Source organism: Spinacia oleracea, chromosome 3, assembly GCF_020520425.1.
Source record: "Spinacia oleracea cultivar Varoflay chromosome 3, BTI_SOV_V1, whole genome shotgun sequence".
Classification (NCBI taxonomy): domain Eukaryota; kingdom Viridiplantae; phylum Streptophyta; class Magnoliopsida; order Caryophyllales; family Amaranthaceae; genus Spinacia; species Spinacia oleracea.
In genome coordinates this window covers 17,902,683-17,927,169 of record NC_079489.1, presented here as the reverse complement: position 1 = coordinate 17,927,169, position 24,487 = coordinate 17,902,683, and the positions used below count along the sequence as shown (strand labels likewise).

At 41.3% G+C, this 24,487-nt stretch overlaps 3 protein-coding genes across 3 annotated transcripts; all 3 read right to left on the bottom strand.

Moving 5' to 3' along the window:
- Positions 1–1,264: 1,264 nt before the first annotated feature.
- LOC110785378 (wall-associated receptor kinase 3-like) lies at positions 1,265–7,658 on the bottom strand. Its single transcript, XM_056838873.1, has 3 exons — positions 7,634–7,658; positions 6,512–6,694; positions 1,265–2,649 (listed from the first exon to the last, which is right to left on the bottom strand). Exons 1-3 carry the CDS (start codon positions 7,656–7,658, stop codon positions 1,532–1,534), a joined length of 1,326 nt encoding a protein of 441 aa, XP_056694851.1. The 3' UTR covers positions 1,265–1,531.
- Positions 7,659–12,861: 5,203 nt separating this feature from the next.
- Positions 12,862–18,588, bottom strand: LOC110785379 (uncharacterized). The gene has a single exon (XM_021989810.2). The coding sequence runs from the start codon at positions 18,586–18,588 to the stop codon at positions 12,862–12,864; it is 5,727 nt and encodes a 1,908-aa protein (XP_021845502.2).
- A 918-nt stretch (positions 18,589–19,506) lies between these two features.
- On the bottom strand, positions 19,507–20,135 carry LOC110785428 (wall-associated receptor kinase 4-like). The gene has a single exon (XM_021989872.2). The coding sequence runs from the start codon at positions 20,026–20,028 to the stop codon at positions 19,507–19,509; it is 522 nt and encodes a 173-aa protein (XP_021845564.2). The 5' UTR covers positions 20,029–20,135.
- Between the last annotated feature and the right edge of the window lie 4,352 nt (positions 20,136–24,487).

Below are 24,487 nucleotides of genomic sequence, written 5' to 3'. Positions count from 1 at the left end.
ACTTGATCTCACTGAATTATTAACTTGTTAATTAATACTGAACCGCATTTATTAGACTTAACATTGAATGCATACTTGGACCAAGGGCATTATTTCCTTCAAAAGACCGTTATTATAATTTGATATTATAAAATCGTTAGTGTGAATGTGAATCATTAATTTGTAATTGAAAATCAATGATGGTTGAGGAAGAAATAATGATTCATGGTTGAGGAAGAAGATAATGATTCATGGTTGAGGAAGAAGAAGGTAAATGAATATACATGTTGACGATTGTTTTTGTTCTATTAAGATTATCAATGATTTCCATAAAAAACATTATTAATGATGATGGACAATTTTGAGAGTGAGGAGAGCAAAAGAACTGCTCCTCACAAACCTAAAATACACAACCCAGATTCGCATCCACCGGCCCAACACTCATTCTACACCTAATCATACTACTCCGTACCTTCTTCCCTCATCCTAGGAGCCAACATACTACCTACAAGGGTAATATTAGACACTGGATCCTTACCACAAATGAAAGAGACTGACACTATTGTATTTGGGGAGCTGTCTTCAGAAGATGATCGAATATCATAATTAGAGATGATGGTTGATGATGATCGTCCATAATGATGGTTTAATTGTAGATTAATTCATTTTGATGGGAATAAGATTTATATGCAATTTATAATAATTAAAAGTTATAAAAATATACTTCATTCCTCCCTATTTATTGTAACCAAACAAGACTGTAAAAGGCTTTTTAGATGGATTTACTACGATTTAATCAACATAGTCTAACAGTCCAAATTTATCTAAAGTTTTGAAGTCGTCATAGGTCGACGACCTTCACATAATTTTTAGCACTTAGAAATTAACCACATAAATCTATTGGCGGTATCGTCATTGGACTTTAGGGGAGACACAAATTAGGTGTCTATTGGGTCATTGGGTAAATTAGAGATATTATTTAATTAGATGGTGTAGTTGAAAAGTTACTAAAAATGGTAAGTGTGTCTCCTATTTAAATACGGTCAGAAATGGTAAGTGTGTCTCCTATTTTAATACGGAGGGGTACCACTAATATTACTCTCTTTGTTCCATAATATATGTTTTCTATTTTAATTGGGTGTACCAAAATATTGTGCCTAGTTTGGCAATTTTTTAAGTATTTTATTAATTGATTTTAGCCTACTATATCATTATCAAACAAATTAAATTAAATACTCGAATTGTCCTACTTTTACCTACAAAACATGTGCCGTAAACTTTGTACCATGCAAAATTGTATTGTTCATTTTATTTCCACCAATTTCCTCTCACTCCTCCATAACTTTATTGTTTTTTTTGTTTTAAATAATAAAATTATGTATTTTTCTAGTAAAACACAACAACAATAATAAACGGACACTATATTATGTGACTGAAGAAGTAGAATAAATAAAAATGCCGATCTGATAATCAAGAATCTTAAATCTGTAATCTTCCTCACTTCATCTCTCATCATTCGAAGGCACCAATCGCACAACTCTACTTTGGCTTCTCAATGGGGGAAAACATGCGTCTTACCAAGAAGATATTCACTTTCTTCTTCAAGTAGTACGCCATTTTTTGACGACCATATTCTATCGATCCTATCGATTTCTCTTGCAACCTCCTTCATGGTAGGGCGATCTTCCCCTTTCAATTCAAGGCACCTCTTAGCAAGATACACAACTTGCATAAGCTGCCCGATTGCTCTATCATTCACTACTTTGTCATCAAGGATTTCAAACAAACGAGTTTCCTTAAGCTTTCTTAGAAAGCATACTGCAAGGTTTCTCTCATTCTCGGGCTTTGCATATGAAATAGCCTTCTCACTAGTTAGTAACTCGACAAGAACAACACCAAAGCTATAAACATCGCTCTTATCAGTTAGCTCACCAGTTTGCATGTACTCTGGATCAAGATAACCGCATGTTCCTTGAACCATTGTTCCTAACTGCTCTTCATCTACCGGGACTAGCTTAGAAGCTCCAAAATCCGCGACTTTTGCTATGTATTTATCATCCAAAAGTATATTTGCAGACTTAATATCCCTGTGAATTATCGGTATAGAAATTGTAGTGTGCAAATAGGCCAACACCTCTGCAACTTCTGCTGCAATTCTAAGCCGAATATCCCAACTAAAAACATGCAATTTTTCATCTCTGTGCAAATGGTCATGTAACGTACCATTACTTATGAATTCATAAACGAGTAACGGTACCTCTGTTTCCAAGCAACAACCCAAGAGTTTCACCACATTTTTGTTGTTGATTTGAGACAAGGCAACAATTTCATTGATAAATTGATCAACTTGACCTGGATCCACTTTGACAGACCTTTTGATGGCAACTACTTGGTTGTTTGGTAATAATCCTTTGTAAACCATCCCAAAACCTCCTCGACCAATGATGCTATTCTCGCTATAATTATCAGTCGCCTTCTTCAGTTCTTCAACTGCAAACATTTTAACCGTGTTGCCAACTGATACATCGCGTTCTGATAGTTTTTTATGCAATATATGACCACCATTTTCAACAAAGAATGTCTCTTTCATTTTTCGGAGCTTTTTATTTCCATGTTGCCAATTAAACCAAAATACAACCAACAAAGAAACAATGATGCCGCTACAAACACCTAAATCATGAAAACAATCATCAACGAGGTTGATTTGAAAATGACCTTGGCTTAATTTAAGCTAAAAAATATATAATTTGGCCATTATTTTATCTCTATTTTGACAACCAATGCTAAATTGGTTAGTATTTCCTATTAATATATGATAGAGATAGAAATCTACTAGGATTTAATCTTTTAGGATATTCGATGTAGACTTTTAGTCATATTTGTGTTCCTCATTCTACACTTCAGTTCAATGAGTTTCTCATAATCAAGCATGATATCACAGCGGTTATAGGTTTAGTTTCCACAAAAATTATTTGTCAATATTGAAGTTATTAATGGGATTTTCTTGAGTAGAAAGAGAGAACTCTAACGGCTTCAATGACTTCGTCTTTTTTTTTTTTGATAAATTCAATGACTTCGTCTTGGTAATTGGTTATTGTACTGTTGTGTCTAGTAATATATTTTTAGATAGTCCATCTTTTTTCATTTTCATTTTTTTCTTCTGAAAACCCGATAAAAAATAACACGTGACAATTTATGGAATATTCTTGCGTGGACCTGGTCCACAATAATATTAGTGTGAACCCAAAATCAGTAATTTTCACTAGCATATTTTTACACTCATAATGACCTTTATTGTTTATATAGTAACTATAATAAATTAAACACCAACATTTTTAGAAATCGTAACTATTTTTTGAAACATAGTAACGCTATGTTTTTAAAAGCGAATTATGACTTAAAATCACATTATTCAAGCACAACATGTATCAACGACACAAATTAGATATTTTTTCCCATAATAATCCTAATAAAATGCCAAAATAAATTAGGTATAAGTTGTTAACTTTATTTTAAGACATGATTCACAATAAATTTAGTGTGAACCAAGTCCATTTAAGAATTATACACAATTTATACCTGTTTAGTAGGTTATTTCCGGTTTTGGCCCATTAAAAGAGAATCCCTAATGTTTGGAATATAAAAAAAATTTAGTCCGATTAATAAAAGCAAATCGGTCAAAATTGGGATCATTATAATCAACTTTTCCAAAAAAAATTAGTAAGATGTTAAAAAGATAAAAGCTATTTTTTTCATGGGCTTAAAATACAAAAAATCACAAGTTTAATTCTTGTATGAACTTTGACTTTGAGTAGTAGTATCACTAGTTTGTGTATTTTTTTTTTTTTTGGAGTAGTAATGCGTATTACGTAAGTCGGATGGGGATGGAAGATAAATAGTGACTGCTGGAGTATAAGTTTTCGACATGTGTGAAGACGAGGTTTTCTCGACGTTAAGTAGTCTTTGACCAAATTGGATAAATAGATACAAGTAATCAGTACGAGACTTCCTCGTGTGAAAACTGAAAACTATCATCATATTAAATTGAATGAGAAAAAAAGCAAATTTGTTGACCCGATTGTTGTTGATTAATTAGGATAACATCAGCATAGAATTGCAGAAAAATCAACATAAAAGGTAAAATGAAGATTAATATAAGGTGGTGTTCCGGGTGTGGAATGAGAACAGCTGACTGTGGGATACTGGATTCCTGTTGAGAGTGCCGGTTGGTATCTGCACAACAGAATGGATTAACTAGCCTCGGGGGTGGTTCGAAGATCCCCCTCCGATGCTTAAGTAAGATTACTGAGAGATTAAGAGATGATCAAGAGATGATTAGAGAGTAAGAAAGAAGTGTGTTTAAGTGTTTGTGTGTACCCCATAGCAATAAATGAGGTGCTCCTTATATAGACCAATCTCAGGGTACGATCAGGTGGGTCCCTTGTGTTTAGATAGCGACCTGTTCATAGTGACCCATGGTTGGTTATCTTCATGATAGTGCCGGTAGGGGGTCTTTCCAATATTGCCGGTAGCCCTTCTGTTCCTTATATGACCAGATTACCTGCAGGTTAAGTTTACCTACGGGGAGTTCTGCCGGTACCACGTGGTGCCGGTAGGACACCCCGTACAACTAGCCCCCTCAGAGTAAGCGCATATATGACAATTGCTGCGCTTGCTCTGATTAAACCGGAAAAAATAAGTACTATTTTGATACCTGGTGGTACAACTAGCCCCCTCAGAGTGAAGTGCGGGCGTAGACTGTGTTGCTGGTGTTTTTTGAGGAAAGACCGTGAACAGTTTGCCGACTGCCTTCGCTCTGAATGAAGAATTACATTGCTAGGTCCTTTGGAAAAAACATTCGGGCGACAAGCCCCCTAATTAAGAAAAAATATTTGGACGACTAGCCCCTCTGGAAAAAAAACATTTGGATGACTAGCCCCCTTGAGAAAGAATATTTGGACGATTAGCCCCCTTAGATAACATTTGGAAGACTAGCCCCTTTAGAAAAATTTTGGCAACTAGCCCCCTTGATTAAAGATTTGGACGGCTGGCCACCTTGAAGATGCTGTGGGTGACTAGGCATTATTTGAATTTTTATCTTGCAAGTGGCGGGAGATTGTTACTCACGTTCTCCCACGTGGCCTTCATCCCGAGCGTTATTTGGTGCGCTTAATCTGGGTCGTTGATTTTGAGTGTAACTGACCTTTTAACTGCTTGACTTACGGGTCGTGACGTTTTGCATACCCCCCTTTGACCCATAAAAGCCCTTAACCTCTTCGAGATTTTTTTATTTCACCCACTTTTTTCTTGAACTTCCGACCTTTCTCTCTCTCTTCCCCTGGGGTTTTTCGCTGAACTTTGTTGCTGTTTGATTCTCAAGCTTTTGCTGTTGTTGTGGTTTGAATTTTCCAAGGTTTATTAGCCTCCCTTTTCGTTGTTGCTGAATTTCGGGTTTTTCTTCCTCTCTTTTATTTTTGTGCTTGATTTTCTTTCGTTTCTGTGTTTTTTGTAGGTTCTCCCTGTTTTTCTCTTTCGCGTGCTTCATTTGTATTTCAAACTCCAGAAAAACAGTAGGTACCCCCTCCTCTATTTTGCTACTCTTTGCTATACATATATTTTTGTTTTTGCTTTTCTGTGGTGTCAAATTTTTTAATTATCCGCCGCCTTAAAAACAAAATGACCAAAAATTTGGGTGGGGACAACCCTTCTTCTCAGCCTTCTGGGTTTACCGGTTGGAGTGTTCCTCAAGAGAGTAATTGTAGTTGGGCCCGGGAGGAGCCGTACTCTCAATCTAATTTAAGACGGACTGCCATTCGTGAGGTTTATGACGAGGGTTTGAATCAGGCTGAGAGAGAGCGTTGTTATGCCCTACATCATCTGCGGGCTCGAATGATACGGGAAATGAGGTCTCATGAGCATCCTATTCCGGCATCTGAGCCTGCTTTAGATGTTTCTCCCCTTTCGGTGCGGTATTATATTCGTGATTACCGGGAATTCTTGGATTCCGCCGGCAGTGGCCACGGGCAGTATGGAACTAATAATGGCAACTTTGGTGTTTCTTTTGGTCAGGCTGATAGGATGGCTTCCGAACAACCGGCTAGCACTAGTGGCCGCAGCCCTGGTAAAGAGCCTGTTAATGATGATATTGATATGGCTCGAGGATCCCCCCTCCGATGCTTAAGTAAGATTACTGAGAGATTAAGAGATGATTAAGAGATGATTAGAGAGTAAGAAAGAAGTGTGTTTAAGTGTTCGTGTGTACCCCATTGCAATAAATGGGGTGCTCCTTATATAGACCAATCCCAGGGTACGATCAGGTGGGTCCCTTGTGTTTAGATAGCGACCTGTTGATAGTGACCCATGGTTGGTTATTTTCATGATAATGCCGGTAGGGGTCTTTCCAATATTGCCGGTAGCCCTTCTGTTCCTGATATGACCAGATTACCTGCAGGTTAAGTTTACCTACGAGGAGTTCTGCCGGTACCACGTGGTGCCGGTAGGACACCCCGTACAGGTGGAATTCCAGACTCACCGACGATGGTTTTAATTGCCAGCACCAATTTCTTCCTGCTTGCTGTATGGCCTTCAATCATACAAGGATCGTCTTTGGTGGCCGACCCATAGTAGCCGGTTGGGCATGTACACTTATAACTTCCATGGCTGTTGACACAATACTCCTGTTTTTCGCACGAATTCAGGCTATTGTCTGCGCATTCTGTTCCGGGTGTGGAATGAGAACAGCTGACTGTGGGATACTGGATTCCTGTCGAGATTGCCGGTTGATATCTGCACAACAGAATGGATTAACTAGCCTCGGGGGTGGTTCGAGGATCCCCCCTCCGATGCTTAAGTAAGATTACTGAGAGATTAAGAGATGATTAGGGAGTAAGAAAGAAGTGTGTTTAAGTGTTTGTGTCCCTCATAGCAATAAATGAGGTGCTCCTTATATAGACCAATCCAAGGGTACGATCTGGTAGGTCCCTTGTGGTTAGATAGCGACCTGTTGATAGTGACCCTTGGTTGGTTGTCTTCATGATAATGCCGGTAGGTTGTCTTGCAAATAATGCCGGTAGAGGATATTTACCTAAGATGACCAGATTACCTGCAGGTTAAGTTTACATACGGGGAGTTCTGCCGGTACCCGGTGGTGCCGGTAGGACACCCCGTACAACTAGCCCCCTCAGAGTAAGCGCATATATGACAATTGTTGCGCTTGCTCTGAGTTTAATGGGAAAAAATAAGTATTATTTTGCTACCTGGTGGTACAACTAGCCCCCTCAGAGTGAAGCGCGGGCGCTGACTGTATTGCGAGTATTTCTGAGAAAAGACCGCGAACAGTTTGTCGACCGCCTTCTCTCTGAATGAAGAAATCCGTTGCTAGGTCCTTTGGAAAAAAGATTTGGACTACTAGCCCCCTTGAAAAAGGTTTTGACGACTATCCCCCTTGAAAAAAGATTTGGACGATAGCCCCCTTGAAAAAGGTTTGGACGACTAGCCCCCTTGAAAAAATATTTTGACGACTAGCCCCCTTGAAAAAGGTTTGGACGACTAGCCCCCTTGAAGAAGGTTTGGACGACTAGCCCCCTTGAAGATGCTGTGGGTGACTAGGCATTATTTTTGAATTTTTGTCGTGCAAGTGGCGGGAGATTGTTACCCACGTTCTCCCACGTGGCCTTCATCTCGAGCGTTATTTGGTGTGCTTAATCTGGGTCGTTGATTCTGAATGTAACTGACCTTTTAACTGCTTGACTTACGGGTCGTGACGTTTTGTATACCCCCCTTTGACCAATAAAAGGCCTTAACCTCTTCGAGATTTTTCATTTCACCCACTTTATTCTTGAACTTCCGACCTTTCTCTCTCTCTTCCCCTGGGTTTTTCGCTGAAATTTGTTGCTGTTTGATTCTCAAGCTTTTGCTGTTGTTGTGGTTTGAATTTTCCAAGGTTTATTAGCCTCCTTTTTCGTTGTTACCGAATTTCGGGTTTTTCTTCCTCTCTTATTTTTGTGCTTGATTTTCTTTCGTTTCTGTGTTTTTTGTAGGTTCTCCCTGTTTTTCTCTTTCGCGTGCTTCATTTGTATTTCAAACTCCAGAAAAAACAGTAGGTACCCACCCCTCTATTTTGCTACTCTTTGCTATACATATATTTTTGTTTTTGCATTTCTGTGGTGTCAAATTTTTTCTTGTTTTTAATTATCCGCCGCCTTAAAAACAAAATGACCAAAAATGTGGGTGGGGACAACCCTTCTTCTCAGCCTTCTGGGTTTACCGGTTGGAGTGTTCCTCAAGAGAGTAATTGTAGTTGGGCCCGGGAGGAGCCGGACTGCCATTCGTGAGGTTTATGACGAGGGTTTGAATCAGGCTGAGAGAGAGCGTTGTTATGCCCTACATCATCTGCGGGCTCGAATGATACGGGAAATGAGGTCTCGCGAGCATCCTATTCCGGCTTCTGAGCCTGCTTTAGATGTTTCTCCCCTTTCGGTGCGGTATTATATTCGTGATTACCGGGAATTCTTGAATTCCACCGGCAGTGGCCACGGGCAGTATGGAACTAATACTGGCAACTTCGGTGTTTCTTTTGGTCAGGCTGATAGGATGGCTTCCGAACAACCGGCTAGCACTAGTGGCCGCCGCCCTGGTAAAGAGCCTGTTAATGATGATATTGATATGGCTACCGGCGAATACTCCGATGGTGATTCCATCTTTGAGGATTCCGCCGGCAAGGATGTTGATGCTCATAGGGGTGATGATGGTGAAGATGCTGGCGTTTCTGGTAGGGATGACGCAGACATTGGAGACGACGGTATTGGTTCAGATGATGACGATCCGGCCGACGTGATAGTCGCTGAAGTTCTTGCGGATGAGGCTAAAGAACAGCCTTATTTTACCGACGACTCCACGGATGTTCATAGGAAAGAAGAACTCCCTCCCTTAAAAAGTCTTCCTCGTACAACCGCGATTTTGACGTCTTGGCGCGATCTGATCATAAAGAAGAATCATGTGGTTCATGGAGGGACTTTTCTTGGATTGTCGGCTGAGTATAAGCTGGTAGTGCCGGATGAAGGTGCAACTATATTCGACTGTCCTCCCGGCCATATTGCTGTGTATGCGAAGCATTTCGATTTTGGGCTTCGCTTTCCTCTGCACCCCTTTGTTGAGAAAATATTCCGGGCTTGGAACGTCTGCTTGGCCCAAGTTACCCCTACTACCATCAGAACTGTTATCTCATATGTCTGGTTGTGTTTGTTTAAACAATGGCCGCTGACGTTGAATTTGTTCAAGCGGCTGTTATGGTTGAAGAAGGATGGAGAGACGGGGTGGATGTCGGCGTATAGCGCAACGAAGAGAAAGACTGTGCATCCTCCTTTGTCGAGCTGTAAAGATTGGCAGGATCGCTTTTACTTCGTTCAAGTTCCTGACGGCTTTTTGCTCCGACGGACATTTTCTAAACCCCGGCCTCGAATGGAGCAGTATGACCAGCGTGGCTTGGGCCGGCGGGAGAGAAAGGCTTTTGATTATTTGGCGTGTGACATTTTAGATGTCGGCCTCAGCAAAAAACAGGCTGTTAATCGAAATTGGCTCCCTAATGCCTATTATATTTTGGGTAATCAGCCCTTGTCCGCTGTCGGCCTTTGCAACACCCACTGCTTTGGTAAACATATTTTCAGCCGAATGGGATGTACTTATTATTGCTATTTTATAGCTTTGTGTATTGCATAAGTTTTTTTCCGGTTTTAATTGAGTCGTTGTCTTTGCAGGTACTAAAACATTGGATAGAGAAATTCTCGGATTTGACGAGAATTGGCGACCTGTGTGTACGCAGCCTCCGCCGCCTAAGGGAAAGTACGACACCATATCAACGTATTCCACACGTGCCTCCTCCCGTCGCTCAACTGCTACTGTTGCGAAGAATCGTGTTGCCGGCGGTTCTAAAACAAAATCTTCGTCTGTCTCTATTCCAAAAACTGTGCAACCGCCCACTATGCAATCTAATCCAACCGGCCGTGGTGGGAGGACTCGGAAGAGGTCGTCACTTACTAGTGGGCGTTCTGACCCCACTAAGAAGTCTAAGGCCGCTGGCGGCGATGATGTTTCGGCTGCTGTTGATCAGTACGAAATCCATGCTGACGATGCTTTCAAAAAGACGGCTGATTCTGCTGTTGCGGTTCACCCGTCTCCGCAGCCGTCCATTGAGATTTTGGACGAGGAAGATCGTGGCGGCGAGAATGAGGCTCCGTTTCAGCACTGTGCCATGTCGGCCGCAGTGACAGGGGGTAATTCTAGTATGCCTCCTGTTAGTCGTAGCGAGAATCGATCTGGTGATTCTCGACTAAATTATCATCTGCCGCTTCGTACCGGCAGTTGGATTGAGGATACCCCCTTTAAGATCCCGGAAGCAATGAAATCATGGTTCGGGTCTTCTGGCGGCGAACCCACCGATCAGTTCTACCCAAACATTGATCTGCTGTGTGGGGAGTCGGTGGCGACGGATTCTGCTAAGGATGGTGGGGATTTGGGCTACCGTGCTTTTCGGGATCTGATTACTCCTGCTGACAGGCCACAGGGTCAGATTGACGCCCCTGCTGCTCAGCATTTCAACGATTTATACAAGGTATTTCTTGCTTAGCTTGCTACAACTTTCTATCCGGCTTTTTTTTGATTACTCATTTGTACAACAATTTTTTTTGTTTCTTAGGCTGTTCAATCCAGCATGGATTTGTACTATGTCTATCGTTGGAACCAGATGCAGCTGACGCAGAATAGCATTGATATTGCCGAGCTGAAGAAGCGGGCTGAGGCGGCTGAATCTGCTTTGAAGATTAATGAGAAGAAGTTGGAGAGTGCTTCTTCGAATTTGGAGGCGGCGAACCGAAGGCTGGAAGAGGTTGAGCCGAAGCTGAAGGCTGAAACTGAGAGGGCAGACGGTCTGACTGAGGAGCTGACTGGTCTTAACCAGAGTTTGCCTGTGGTGAAGAAGACTGCCGCCAAGAGAGCTGTTGATAAGCTTCTCCAGTCTGACTGGTTTAATGATATTCTTACTCTGCGCCATAACGGTGGTTGGTGCGCTGCTCATCGGGTCGTTTGCCATGTGAAGAAGCTGGATGAGGATGGGTGGCAAGAATTTGAGGCTGGGTATGAGGAGAAGGAGCTGTACAAGGTTGCTACCGGCTTTGAGCCTCAGGAGCTACCCGAGGCTGTGATTTGCAATGCCAATCAAAGAACCTTGCCCCCCTTGCAAGTTCCAGAAGATGCCTACTGGTCTGGTGATGAGCGTGCCGTTTGACGGTCTTGGCAGTCATCACCCTCCTCTTCTTGCGGATCCTCTACTTTTCCCAGCCGGCCTCATACATGTTAGGGTTTTTTAGTTTAGCCGGTTGGCTTTTGACTTTTTGCCAGATGCTGTTAGGGCACTTATTGTTGATGTAACATATCTTAGAACATCGTTTTATTGTAGGGGTGTCGGTTTTTAACCGACATCTTTTGTGCCTTGTGATCAGCTAATCACTTCGCAAGATTTTTTGGTGATGGCTGTCGGTTTTTAGTGTTTTTTCTGCTGTAATCATGCATTTATAACAAGTAGTTTTTGATTGTATGTTTACTTCGATGATACACTTCGAAATGATTGTTATGTTTCGAAATGGAGTGCATCTTAACATCGTTTATTTTCTCTAACACTTTTAATTACAACAAATTATTATGGATTGCTACGCTTCGCAGTACAAGTGCCCAAACGGCATTTATTTTCTGTACGGCTACTAGTCACACCATACAATTCGTTGAATGCTACGCTTCACAATGGAGTGCGCCTTAACGGCATTTATTTTCTCCAAAGCTACTAATCACAACAACTTTATTATGGACTGCTACGCTTCGCAGTAAAGTGCCCAAACGGCATTTATTTTCTTTACTGTTACTGATCACATCCATACACTTCGTTGAATGCTACGCTTCACAATGGAGTGCCCCTTAACGGCATTTATTTTCTCCAAAGCTAATAATCACAACAACTTTATTATGGACTGCTACGCTTTGCAGTAAAGTGCCCAAACGGCATTTATTTTCTTTACTGTTACTGATCACATCCATACACTTCGTTGAATGCTACGCTTCACAATGGAGTGCCCCTTAACGGCATTTATTTTCTCCAAAGCTACTAATCACAACAACTTTATTATGGACTACTACGCTTCGCAGTAAAGTGCCCAAACGGCATTTATTTTCTTTACTGTTACTGATCACATCCATACACTTCGTTGAATGCTACGCTTCACAATGGAGTGCCCCTTAACGGCATTTATTTTCTCCAAAGCTACTAATCACAACAACTTTATTATGGACTGCTACGCTTCGCAGTAAAGTGCCCAAACGGCATTTATTTTCTTTACTGTTACTGATCACATCCATACACTTCGTTGAATGCTACGCTTCACAATGGAGTGCCCCTTAACGGCATTTATTTTCTCCAAAGCTACTAATCACAACAACTTTATTATGGACTGCTACGCTTCGCAGTAAAGTGCCCAAACGGCATTTATTTTCTTTACTATTACTGATCACATCCATACACTTCGTTGAATGCTACGCTTCACAATGGAGTGCCCCTTAACGGCATTTATTTTCTCCAAAGCTACTAATCACAACAACTTTATTATGGACTGCTACGCTTCGCAGTAAAGTGCCCAAACGGCATTTATTTTCTTTACTGCTACTGATCACATCCATACATTACCTTTGCGTGTTGATTTATGCAGCGTTTGTTTTTTGCTTTTTTCTTCCTTCATTTATGGACTGGTCGTATTTGAGGACCGCCCTAATTATACATAACAGCAAAATGCAGACTGCTATTGCAATCAGCCTGCTCATACATCATCATTACAGTTTTTTTCAAACATAGTACTTTCTCAGAGTACTCGCGTTCCAGGAGTTTTTGAGCGCGGTACCATCCATTTGCATTAACCGGTATGATCCAGGAACTATTTCCTCCCATATCTGGTATGGTCCTTCCCAATTGGCTGTCAGCTTTCCTTGAGCATTTCCTTTTCCTGTTGCCGCCGTTCTCCGCAGTACCAGGTCTCCTACTCCTAGAGGCCGATGCTTCACTTTCTTGTTGTATGCTCTGCTCATTCTGCTTTTGTATGCTGCCGAACTTACTTCTGCTTTCATGCGGATTTCTGGCATGAAATCCAACTGATGTCGCAGCAGCTGATCGTTTCTCTCCTCATCGTAATGCTGGATTCGCATGGTTGGCAGAGCCATTTCTGCCGGTATAACAGCCTCAGACCCGAAGCTTAATTTGAACGGACTCTCGCCGGTAGCCTCCTTGATAGCAGTTCTGTTGCACCACAGAATCTCTGGCATAAGATCTGCCCATTTGCCTTTACAGTATTCTAGCTTCTTTTTCAGTGCAGCCAGGATTTGCTTATTCGCCGCCTCTGCTTGCCCATTGCTCTGTGGGTGACATACTGACGAGTGAGCTAACTTTACTCTGTATAATCCCAGGAAGCATTGTATGGGTGCACAATCAAACTGTGCTCCATGGTCAAAAACTATTGCCTGCGGCAGCCCAAATCTTGTTATTATATTTTTCCATATGAATTTTTTCACCTGGTTTGCCGTTATTTTTGCTACCGGCTCTGCTTCTATCCACTTGGTGAAGTAGTCCACTGCTACTATTAAGAACTTGCGCCCTCCAGCCGCCATTGGGAATGGTCCAACAATATCCATTCCCCATTGTGCGAATGGGATTGGGTTCAGAATGGGCATCAAATCATTGGCCGGCAAGTTTATCACAGCTGAAAACTTTTGACATTTCTCGCACTTTTTTACATAAGCTCGACAATCTTCTAACATTGTTGGCCAGTAATAGCCTTGCCTTTGACAGATGATGGCAAGGGGTTTTCCACCGGCATGGTTCCCACATGTTCCTTCGTGCATCTCTTCGATCAGCCTTGCTGACTCGAATGCTGTTAGGCACCTTAAGAATGGCAGGCTAAATGACTTTTTGTACAACCGTCCCCACAGGATGATGTACCAAACCGAGTCCCTTCTTGTCTTTTTGGCCTCTGCAAAATCTGCTGGTAGCGCTCCAGTCTGTATGTATGTTTGGATATTATCGTACCATTCTGAGGTAGTTGTGATGGCCATGACCCGTATTACCTCCGACTCCGTACTTCGCTTATTCATGACTTCCATCATGACTGTTCTTTTCAAGTCGGCGACATTTGAACTTGCTAACTTTGATAGGGCGTCTGCCAGTGTGTTCTCTGCTCGGGGTACCAGATTAATGCTGAATTTCTCTAGCTGAGCCGACACCGACCTCAACTTCTCCAGGTATTTGACCATCGAAGGTTCTTTGGCCTCATATTCTCCGCTGAATTGACTTGCTACCAGCTGGGAGTCTGTTGTCAGTATTACTCTTTTGGCATCTGCTGCGAGGCACATTTGGATGCCGGCAATTGCTGCCTCGTATTCTGCCTCGTTATTTGACGCGTTGAACGTAAACTTTATAGCATACTCAAAAATGTCTCCTGCTGGCGATTTCATGATTATTCCAGCCCCACTGCCTGTCTGTGCAGCTGATCCATCCACTGACACATCCCATACTTCAGCTTGTACTTCATCTTCTTGGTATGACGCTTCAACTATGAAGTCCGCCAATGCCTGGGCTTTGATTGCAGTTCTTGGCCGGAATTCCAAGTCAAACTCGGACAACTCTATTGCCCATTTTAGCAACCGGCCTGATGTATCTAGCTTGCTGATGGCTTTTTCGAGAGGAAAGTTTGTTAGCACTTCGATTGTATGCGCATCAAAGTATGGTCTTAACTTTCTAGCCGCGATGAGGACTGCATATGCCATTTTTTCCACCAACGTGTACCTTGTTTCTGGGCCGTTTAGCACATGGCTCACAAAATATACCGGCTGCTGCCCTTTGTTCTCTGCTTCGGCTACCAGTACTGCTGCAACAGTCTTTGGCGACGCCGATATGTATAGTTGTAATTTGCCGCCCTCTTTTGCCCTTGCTATTGTTGGCAGGTTCTTTAAGTGACTTTTTAGAGCTTCAAAGGCCTCTTGCTCTGCCGGCCCCCATTTGAACTTCTTGTTTTGCCTCAGGGTTGTGAAGAAGGGCATTTGCTTATCTGCCGACTTGCTCACAAATCTGTTTAAGGCGGCCATTTTTCCTGTCAGCCGATGTATGTCTTTTACGCTCTTGGGTTGCGGCAGACTGATGATTGCTTCTACTTTTTCAGGGTTGGCGTCTATGCCACGCTCGCTGACCAAGAAACCCAGGAATTTTCCGGACCTTACTCCGAAGACGCATTTTTTTGGGTTTAATTTCATCCTGTATTTTCTCAAAGTTTCAAAAGTTTCTCGGAGGTCGCTAACATGATCCTCCTCCTTCCGGCTTTTTACGATAGAGTCATCTACATAGACCTCCACGTTTCTGCCTTTTTGGTCGGCGAACACCTTGTCAACCAGCCTTTGATATGTTTCCCCTGCATTTTTCAACCCGAACGGCATCGCCTTATAACAGAAAACTCCTGCATCTGTGATAAAGGCCGCCTTCTTCCTGTCTGATTTATGCAGGCTGACCTGATGATACCCTGAGAAAGCATCTAGGAAACTGAGCATTGCGTGACCGCTAGTGGAGTCTACCAGCCTATCAATCCGTGGCAGGGGGTAGAAATCTTTCGGACATGCTCTGTTAAGGTTGGTGAAATCTACGCACATTCTCCATGACCCACTTGACTTTTTTACCATTACCACGTTTGCCAACCATTCGGGGTAGTCACATGGCTCAATGAAACCTGCCGCCAGAAGTTTATCCACCTCTTCTTGTATTGCTGTCATTTTTTCCGTGGAGAAATTACGTTTTTTCTGCCGTACAGGCCTAACATTTCTGTCGGCGTTTAATCGGTGAACCATTATCTCTGGATCGATACCAGGCATCTCATCCGCCGAGAATGCGAAGATGTCCGCGTGCTCTCTCAGCAAGCTTATGAGGTTGACCTTCATGTCACTCCCCATTTCCGTACCGATCACGACTGTTCTATCCATGTTTCCAGCCTCCAGCTCAAAATTTTCTGTCAGACCATCTGGCATTGGTCTTGGTGCTGATACCGGCCTTTCATCAAAGTGTTCCATGTTTAGGTCGGTTCGACCCCTTTTTGTGCAGCTCTTCCTTTTTGACAGTTGTTCTTGTCTTGCCGGCTTAGTAGTCAAGTGTATCTCTTGCCTTGCCGGCTCAGTAGTCAAGTTCACTTCTGGGACCATTCTTCCCGGTGTTCTCAAAGCAGTCAAGTAACAGGACCTTGCCGCCAACTGACTTCCCCTTATCTTTGCCGGCCTTTCCAGGTTCGACATATATATCATTGTCAAGTGATAGGTGGAGACTACCGCCTGCACGTCATGTATGAATGGGCGACCGATGATCACATTGTAGGCCGCTGGCACTTTAATGATTAGGAAATCCACCATGAGATCTCGCATTTCGGATCCTTCTCCGATTTTCACCGGCAGCCTTATACTACCCTCTGGGTACACTGTAGATCCTGAGAAACCGATTACTGGGTAGTTTACCCTTTGAAGTTCGTCCTCTGGTATGTGCAATTGTTTGAAAGCTTCCCAGAAGATGATGTTTGCTGAGCTGCCGCTGTCTACCAGTACTCTGTTCACATCGGCATTTGCTATATCAATTGTAAGAACTAGTGGGTCATCATGCGGGAAAATGATGCCTCTGCAATCCGATTCCGAGAATGTCATCACTGGTATGCTGGGTGGGTTAGGCCACACTCTTGTGTTATGAAAGTTTACCATGTGCCTGTGTTCCTCCAAGCTTCTACTGGCGCCGCTTATTGTCCCTCCGTGGACTGGGCCGCCAGAAATTACATACACGGGTGGTTTTTTCCCGCCATCCCTCTGTTCTGCTCTGGCACTGGTTTCCGGCTGTTTTTGCTCGATTCTAGGCGGCTGATATGGTTGCTCGATTCTAGGGTATTGTTGTTGATTTTGCTGTTGTGGCCGGTATGAATTGGTAGGGTTTCCTCCCACCGAGTTGTTGTTACCATTTCCCTGCCTTGCCCTATACTGTGAGAAATACCCCTTTCTGACCATATCCTCAATGTTGTCTTTGAGGTCTCTGCAGTCCTCTGTTAGGTGGCCGTGCTCATTATGGAAGTCACAGAATTTCTTGACATTCCTTTCCCTACTCTGCATTGGTGGCGGCCTTCTCCAGCCATCCATCTTGTTGTTTATGTTATAAATTGCCGTCCGCGGTGTGTTCAGCGGAGTGTAGTTATCAAAGAGTCCTCTGGACTCCCTTCTGTCTTGCCGGCTTCTCTGCCCTTGTGGATTGGCATTTCTGTTATTCTGGTTTCTCTGGCCTGCCCCTTGCTGATTATTGCTCTGATGAAAATTGTTTCCTCCTTTTCCCGTCTGTGGGTTATAGCCTGGATTGTACCCGACATTTCCGCCGGTTGCCACTACCACATTGGAGATCTTCATCATTTCATCCCCCCTGATGTACTCGTTGGCCTTGTGCAGGACGTCACCCAGATTGGTGTATGACTTCCGGCTGAGATATTTCTTGAATTCGCACTCTTGCATTCCCCTCATAAGAGCCAGAACAGCAACCTCCTGCTGCAAATTGGGAATAGTGATTGACTCGTTGTTAAAGCGGGTGAGATAATCCCTTAACGGCTCTCTATCTCTTTGAGCGAACGACATCAACTCTCCCGATGATTTCTTTCTCTTCTGTTTGCTCACAAATCGTGACAAAAACGACGCCTGCAGCTGTCGGAAACTGTATATGGAGTGTGCCTCTATGCCCTTATACCAGCTCGCTGCTACTCCTAGGAGTGTGGATGGGAATACTTTGCACCACATGGCATCAGAATCAGTGTACAGCATCATGTGTTGTTCGAATGTGGTGCAGTGATCCTCCGGATCTGTCGTCCCATCGTATCTTCCTGTCGGGATTTTTATCCTTTCCATCCTTTCTTCTAGGATTTCTCGGCACAGGGGAGAATCCTTTGGCTGGATTGTCTGCCGTCTAGCTATCTGTAGAACCGGCGCTCTTCGTTCATATTCCGCGGTGGGGACTTGCTCTGTTTCAGGCCATTCTGTTTCCGCCGGATCCGAGCGCTTTCTTTTTTCTGGGGTGTTTTCTTGATTCAGGGCGGTTAGGAGATCCCTAACAGGTAACTGGGGAACCGCCGACCTGGTCTTTCTTAGACTGCCGACTGACCCTGGCTGCTGCGAAGCTGGTAGCTCTGACAAAGCGGCCATCACCGCTGACAGTGTTTTCAATTGCTCTCCCGTGAATACTTCCGACAGGGGAGACAGGCGCTCCTGCAGCGTCTGCTCCAGCGGAGTTTTCGGTTGCTCTCTGGCAGGGCTTTCTATTTCTAACTCATCATCATCCTCCACTGTGAATTCCCTTTGTGCCGGTATCGAGGTGTTTTTTTTTATTGGGCTGATAACTGATTGTGCTTGTGACGGATGGACGGGGTTTAGAAGTGAGGGTTGAAACTTGGAGGTTGTCGCCGGTTGTGGGGTTGTTGCTTTTTCTTGACTTTTCTTTGATTTTTTACCGTCTTTCTGTGAGAAATCCATGCTGACTGTTCTACCGTTTCAAGGGATAAGTTCCCCTCCTTCTAGCGCCAATTGTTCCGGGTGTGGAATGAGAACAGCTGACTGTGGGATACTGGATTCCTGTCGAGATTGCCGGTTGATATCTGCACAACAGAATGGATTAACTAGCCTCGGGGGTGGTTCGAGGATCCCCCTCCGATGATTAAGTAAGATTACTGAGAGATTAAGAGATGATTAGGGAGTAAGAAAGAAGTGTGTTTAAGTGTTTGTGTCCCTCATAGCAATAAATGAGGTGCTCCTTATATAGACCAATCCAAGGGTACGATCTGGTAGGTCCCTTGTGGTTAGATAGCGACCTGTTGATAGTGACCCTTGGTTGGTTGTCTTCATGATAATGCCGGTAGGTTGTCTTGCAAATAATGCCGGTAGAGGATATTTACCTAAGATGACCAGATTACCTGCAGGTTAAGTTTACATACGGGGAGTTCTGCCAGTACCCGGTGGTGCCGGTAGGACACCCCGTACACATTCATCAATATCTGGATTTTAACGGAACAATGAATTAGCTACAAACCCTACAATCTCATCCAACATTACCTAATAGATTAGATCTCTTTGAGAATTATCACCCTTTACTTGTTTTTTTTTTTCTTTTTGGTATTTTACCACCTTAATTTGACTAACTTGTTAAATCTCACCACCACTCATTACTCATCCACTCAACACGTACACTTAAGGATGTATTTTATTCACATGATCGATTTTCACTTATTTTTCCTGAACTTATCTGAACATAACTTAGCTTATTATGGACTTCTTAGACCTTATCAAAACTTATTTTAGTTACTCTGACGTCAGTTATTCCATCCGGAATGGAGGCTAAGCAGCATCCTGTACCCGAACATTTATTACCCACACCAGTTTGATTAGAGCAACCAGTCAAACACCCAGACTGAAATTTACTTCTAGAGTTCTAGTAATAATACTCGTGCTCCCCGTACCAGAGAACGATCCAAAGGTGTCGCAACCAATAGCACCAGCAATATTTTGGGTAGTCGAAAGAGCAAATGTTGATATTCCAATCCAATTCCAATAATCATTGGTAAGGTTACCGAACCTATCATAACAAACATAGGAATTTTGGTTAAGTATTCGAAATTCACCATCTAAGGTGATATTCACTATCTCAATGTCTGGACCGTATGTTGGAACCGGTGGGACTTTACTATAGTCGCAAGTGATATTGTAGAATAAACCGTCTACAGGGTGATCATAGTAGCACCCATCCCCTATACCGAAAGGGTAAGGGATGGCCACATCGCCGCATTTTTCAGGGCAATTTGGGAGGGCTATTTGTGAGATACTAGTGCCAGAAGCAACTTCTTCGCCTACGCCCATTAATATTGCGGCAACAATCAGTACGAGTGTTCGATCACCCCAACCAAACTTCTCTATCCGCATTTTGGGATTTATTTCATGTGTTTTGTTAGGTAACCCAAGGAAGACAAATGAAAATTCTAAATATATAAATGACTAATAAATCTAGAACAAGATGACTAAACAAAAGTATATAAATAACAAAATCTATAAAATGTCCCTAAATATCTTTTTTACATAGCTAAAAGTCTAAAATTAATAATCCACGCTCATTTTACCAAGCATATTTATAAACCAATAAACAGTTAATAAAAGAAGTCAACTTAAACAATGTGTTAAATCAATCGAGTAAAACAGTCAACAGTCAATAGCCAAATTGAGTTATTATATAAAGGATTTTTTGTCATTTAACACCTTAAAAAAACTAGTTTTTGTAATTTAACACCTTACTTATTTTTTATTGTTTTTAAACACCTTAAAAAGCAAAAAAATTTAGAAATCAACACCACTTGACAATTTTTGTTAGAAAACCATTAGTTTTTAACTATGCTAAAGTTCCCAAGGCATGAAATGGTGGTAAACAACTCCTTCTACCATCAAATTATGCTTTGGAAGTTATAGCGTGATTAAAAATCAACGTTTTTTTCTTATGGAAATCGTTAAGCGGTGTTGATTTATAAATTTTTAGATTTTTAAGGTGTTTAAATATAATAAAAAAATAAGTAAGGTGTTTAATTACAAAAACTAATTTTTTTAAGGTGTTAAATGACAAAAAATCCTTATATAAATATATAATTATAGTGCTTTTACCAAGTCTTCGACCCATAAAAAATATCTAAATAATGATAAGTGGATAACTATATACGTTATCTATATCATACCTCCAACGGGCCAACTATAAGTGTCAATTGTATCAATGTCTTTGATAGCGAATTTTTTAAATACATGCAAGTTGATGTTTTTGTGTAAACAGATTCTTTTTAAAGGTGTTTGTAGAATAAATATTTTACATTACATTACAATAAAATCAAAATGTTTCAAAGTTACCCAGATATTGAAAATTTTACAGTAAACAACATGTACCGTTATTTACCACTAGTTTAATAAATGACGTGTACCGCTATGTACCACAATGTACCTAATTAACAATTTAATTAAAATTCGTGGAAGAATTTTCACTAACAATCAATCTCAACCGTTTAAATTTATTGACCAATCTAATCCTTTGGATTGTATGACCATTACTATAAAGTTTAATTGATTTTTTTTTTTTTAAAAACAATAAGGCCTCCCCTAGTATATCACATAAAGTTACGATTGTATTCGTATCGTGATGCGAAAGCGACTAAGTACGTGTAGAGTCTATTTTAGGAAACTTTCTATTTATGGAAGTTACTATATTTAACAGGTTCTGCTCCGGATGGTCTCTTCAGTCAGTCGAGGGTCGTTCTTCAGCTAATCAGAGTGCATTGTTGACAAGTGGGTTATAGTTTCATCATTAAACACACCGCTTCAGGCCTAGGGACAAATGTATGCATCTACAAGATCATATCCAGATCAAAACTGATATGTCCAAATTATAACCGATCTATCTAGATCATGTCCAGGTCTTTCTAATATAAGGAATAGTTAAATCATGAGCAAAGTCAAATAACTAATAACAATATTATAAATTTTTGTAACATTTATTTTACACGTAAGTCATTTAGTATTAGTAAATGTAATTTTGTAAAATCAGATCAGAATAGATCAGAAAAATAAGTTCAGAAGATCAGATCATGAGAAATAAGGTGAACTAAATGGGGACTAAGTTAACTATGCAAATTCTTAATTACACATGGTGTATAATGAATATTTAAAAGGGAATGAAAAGTTACCCTAACATACTTAAGAGTTACCCCAATCACTAGTGGAAAAACAGTCATTTGCGTCGGTCATTTAAGCTCATTTGCGTCGCACATTGGTGCGACGCAACTGGCTGCGACGCAAATGAAAAAAGTCATTTGCGTCGCACATTTGGGCGACGCAAATAAGAGTCAAATGACTTTTCAATATGTTAAAAAAAAAAGTCATTTGCGTCGCAGATTAGCTAAACAGCGACGCAAATGACTTTTCAATATGTTAAAAAAAAGTCATTTGCGTCGCAGATTAGCTAAAGTGCGACACAAATGACTGTTCATCATGTTAAAAAAAAAAGGTCATTTACGTCGCAGTTTTTGCTAATCTGCGACGCAAATGACTTTTGGATATTCTAATAAAAATGAGCAGCTGATTTTATTTAATCCATAGATTAAATAAAATAAGCAGCTTACAGTACTAGTATAAAAATAAAAGTAAACTAGGTTAAAATTTCGGCAATATTTCCTTTGTAATTTGACCCTCCCCAATACCGGGAATGTTATAATACATTAATAGATACCAGTCAAAACAGTTTACAACCCAATAAAAGGCAAATTCACCATAAATCAACCAACATGTTGATAACCTAACTACACTTTTAACATAAAATTTTAAGTGAAGCATAAACGAATGAGGCCCAAGATATCATTCAAGCAGATGAAAAAGAAAGTGGAGATGGAAACACTAGCCATGAGATGAGTAACTTGATTCTGGAGCTGAGTAAAAACAGCAACAATCTCTAGGAAGTTGATGACCAAGTTGCAAAGACAGAGAAACTTGGACTGCAACAGACTGCAGCCATAAAGTTAGTACAAGAAGCACTTAATGCAATCCTACAATATGATGCAGAGTCATTTCATCAACAGCCAAATCAAGTCCAAGAAATGGCTAATAGTTCTGTCAGAGAGAGAATTTCAACTCCTACAACCTCCATCGAAGAAAATTGCAGCTAAGGTGGTGAAATAGATGGAAAAGTGACTGGTAGATCAGCAGAAAAGCAACAGCAAACAGGTAAAAGATCTTACAAAAAGAACCAGATGAACAGAAGAGTTCATGAAAACAAATGTCCAAGAGTTTCAGCAAGCTCAAAAAATTGTTTGTGCCTGCAAAATTCATCAAGGCGATGGAAAAACTGAAGAAAATAAACCCACGCAAACCACAATACTTATCTGTTGTACCAACCTCAGAGAACGAGAGCATATATATAAGGCATCTAAGAATGAAAGAAAGGAAAAATACGGAAGAATGGATGCTCGACAATGCGCTTAGACAAGTGATTTTTAGGCAGGATCCTGATCAGCAAAGAAGAGTGACCCAACTTGTTGAAGCATTTGAAATATTTACCCCAGAGCAGAAAGAGAAGAGCAACAGGGTCGTGACACATGTGCGTGCTCCTGGGAGCAAGTTAGCTATCCCTGTGATAGTAGAGCAAGTTACCTTGACATCATACAGGTCAACATTGACAAATTGTAGCAGCTTCACGTTCAGTAAGTTCTCCACCTAATAAGGCCAAAAGACAAAATCAACACTTATGGGGTCAACAATACAAAAAACAGCTTGCCATAGGTTTGCTATACATATATGGGAATAAACTCCTTGATTGACAGGAAGATATAGTGAGCAGTCAATCATGGCTAAAATTTAGCCAACAATGTCTCTCAATTTGTTTCAATTTAATTATATTAAATTAAAATTATAAACTTGAGATTGTTTACTCATATGCTTCAGGTGCTTTTTCTTTCACATTTTGAGAGAAAAGTCCCAGCAGGGAGAAACTCCTCATTAGTCAATCTCGAGAGTTCAAAGATACAACAGGAGAAGAAAAGTAAGACATCCAATAACTTATACCAACATCCTACCCACAGTTGGACACTTGGACATGAGCAAACTAATGAGATACTTTATGTTTTCTCTCCCACAAAAGACCAAGTGATAGACTAAAAAAAACTCTAGAAAACACTAAGATACCACAAACAAAAAAATTGAATGAGCTCAAACCCTGTTCTTAGTCACAAATGGCATTAATCATGGTTTGATAGAGTATAATTTTGAGACCCTTGAGCTCAGCCCTCTGTTGGCTCACTAGTTGCAAAGACTTTGAAAAACATTATTTAGTTAACCAGCCATATGCGTTCTCGTCAGAATTTCCTGTTATTGTAGAATTCTGGGCTCCATGGTGCGGGCCTTGTCGAATAGTCCAACCAGTAATCGATGAGCTATCGAAGGAGTTTGCTGGGAGGCTTAAGGTGTTCAAAGTTAACACTGATGATAGTGCGAACATCAGTCAGTACTGAGGATTCCAACTGTTTTAGTGTTTCTTTTATCATTAGGTGGGTATATGGTCATGCTGTGCTAAAACAATAAACTTCATGTGGTCCTGTATAGTTGATGCCATTGTATTTGGATTCCTCAGAAGATTCGGGTTGAAGTTTCGTAGATGTGTCTGTTTTTAATGTGATAAGGTAATAGCTTTCTAAATTTCCATGTTAGATAACCTTTGTTAGAAGCTATATTGCATCTGATTTTCTCAAGGCTTTAACAAGCTTTCCAGCAATTGCTATGACTTAACCAAGTTCGTTCTGGACTCTACTCAGTACTAACTGATGTTCTAGCCTTTTTACTATAACTTTAAGCAAGTTGGTTC

Bases quoted from the DNA above. Each gene is read 5' to 3' on its own strand.
- LOC110785378 (XM_056838873.1), bottom strand. From the start codon at position 7,658: ATGAAGGCCACGTGGGAGAACGTGG. The intron at 6,695-7,633 runs GTAACAATCTCC...CACCCGGAACAG, and splicing joins GGCCACGTGGGAGAACGTGG to AATGCGCAGACAATAGCCTG. The intron at 2,650-6,511 runs GTGAGTCTGGAA...TTCATGATTTAG, and splicing joins GGCAATTAAAACCATCGTCG to GTGTTTGTAGCGGCATCATT.
- LOC110785379 (XM_021989810.2), bottom strand. From the start codon at position 18,588: ATGGATTTCTCACAGAAAGACGGTAAAAAATCAAAGAAAAGTCAAGAA.
- LOC110785428 (XM_021989872.2), bottom strand. From the start codon at position 20,028: ATGCGGATAGAGAAGTTTGGTTGGGGTGATCGAACACTCGTACTGATT.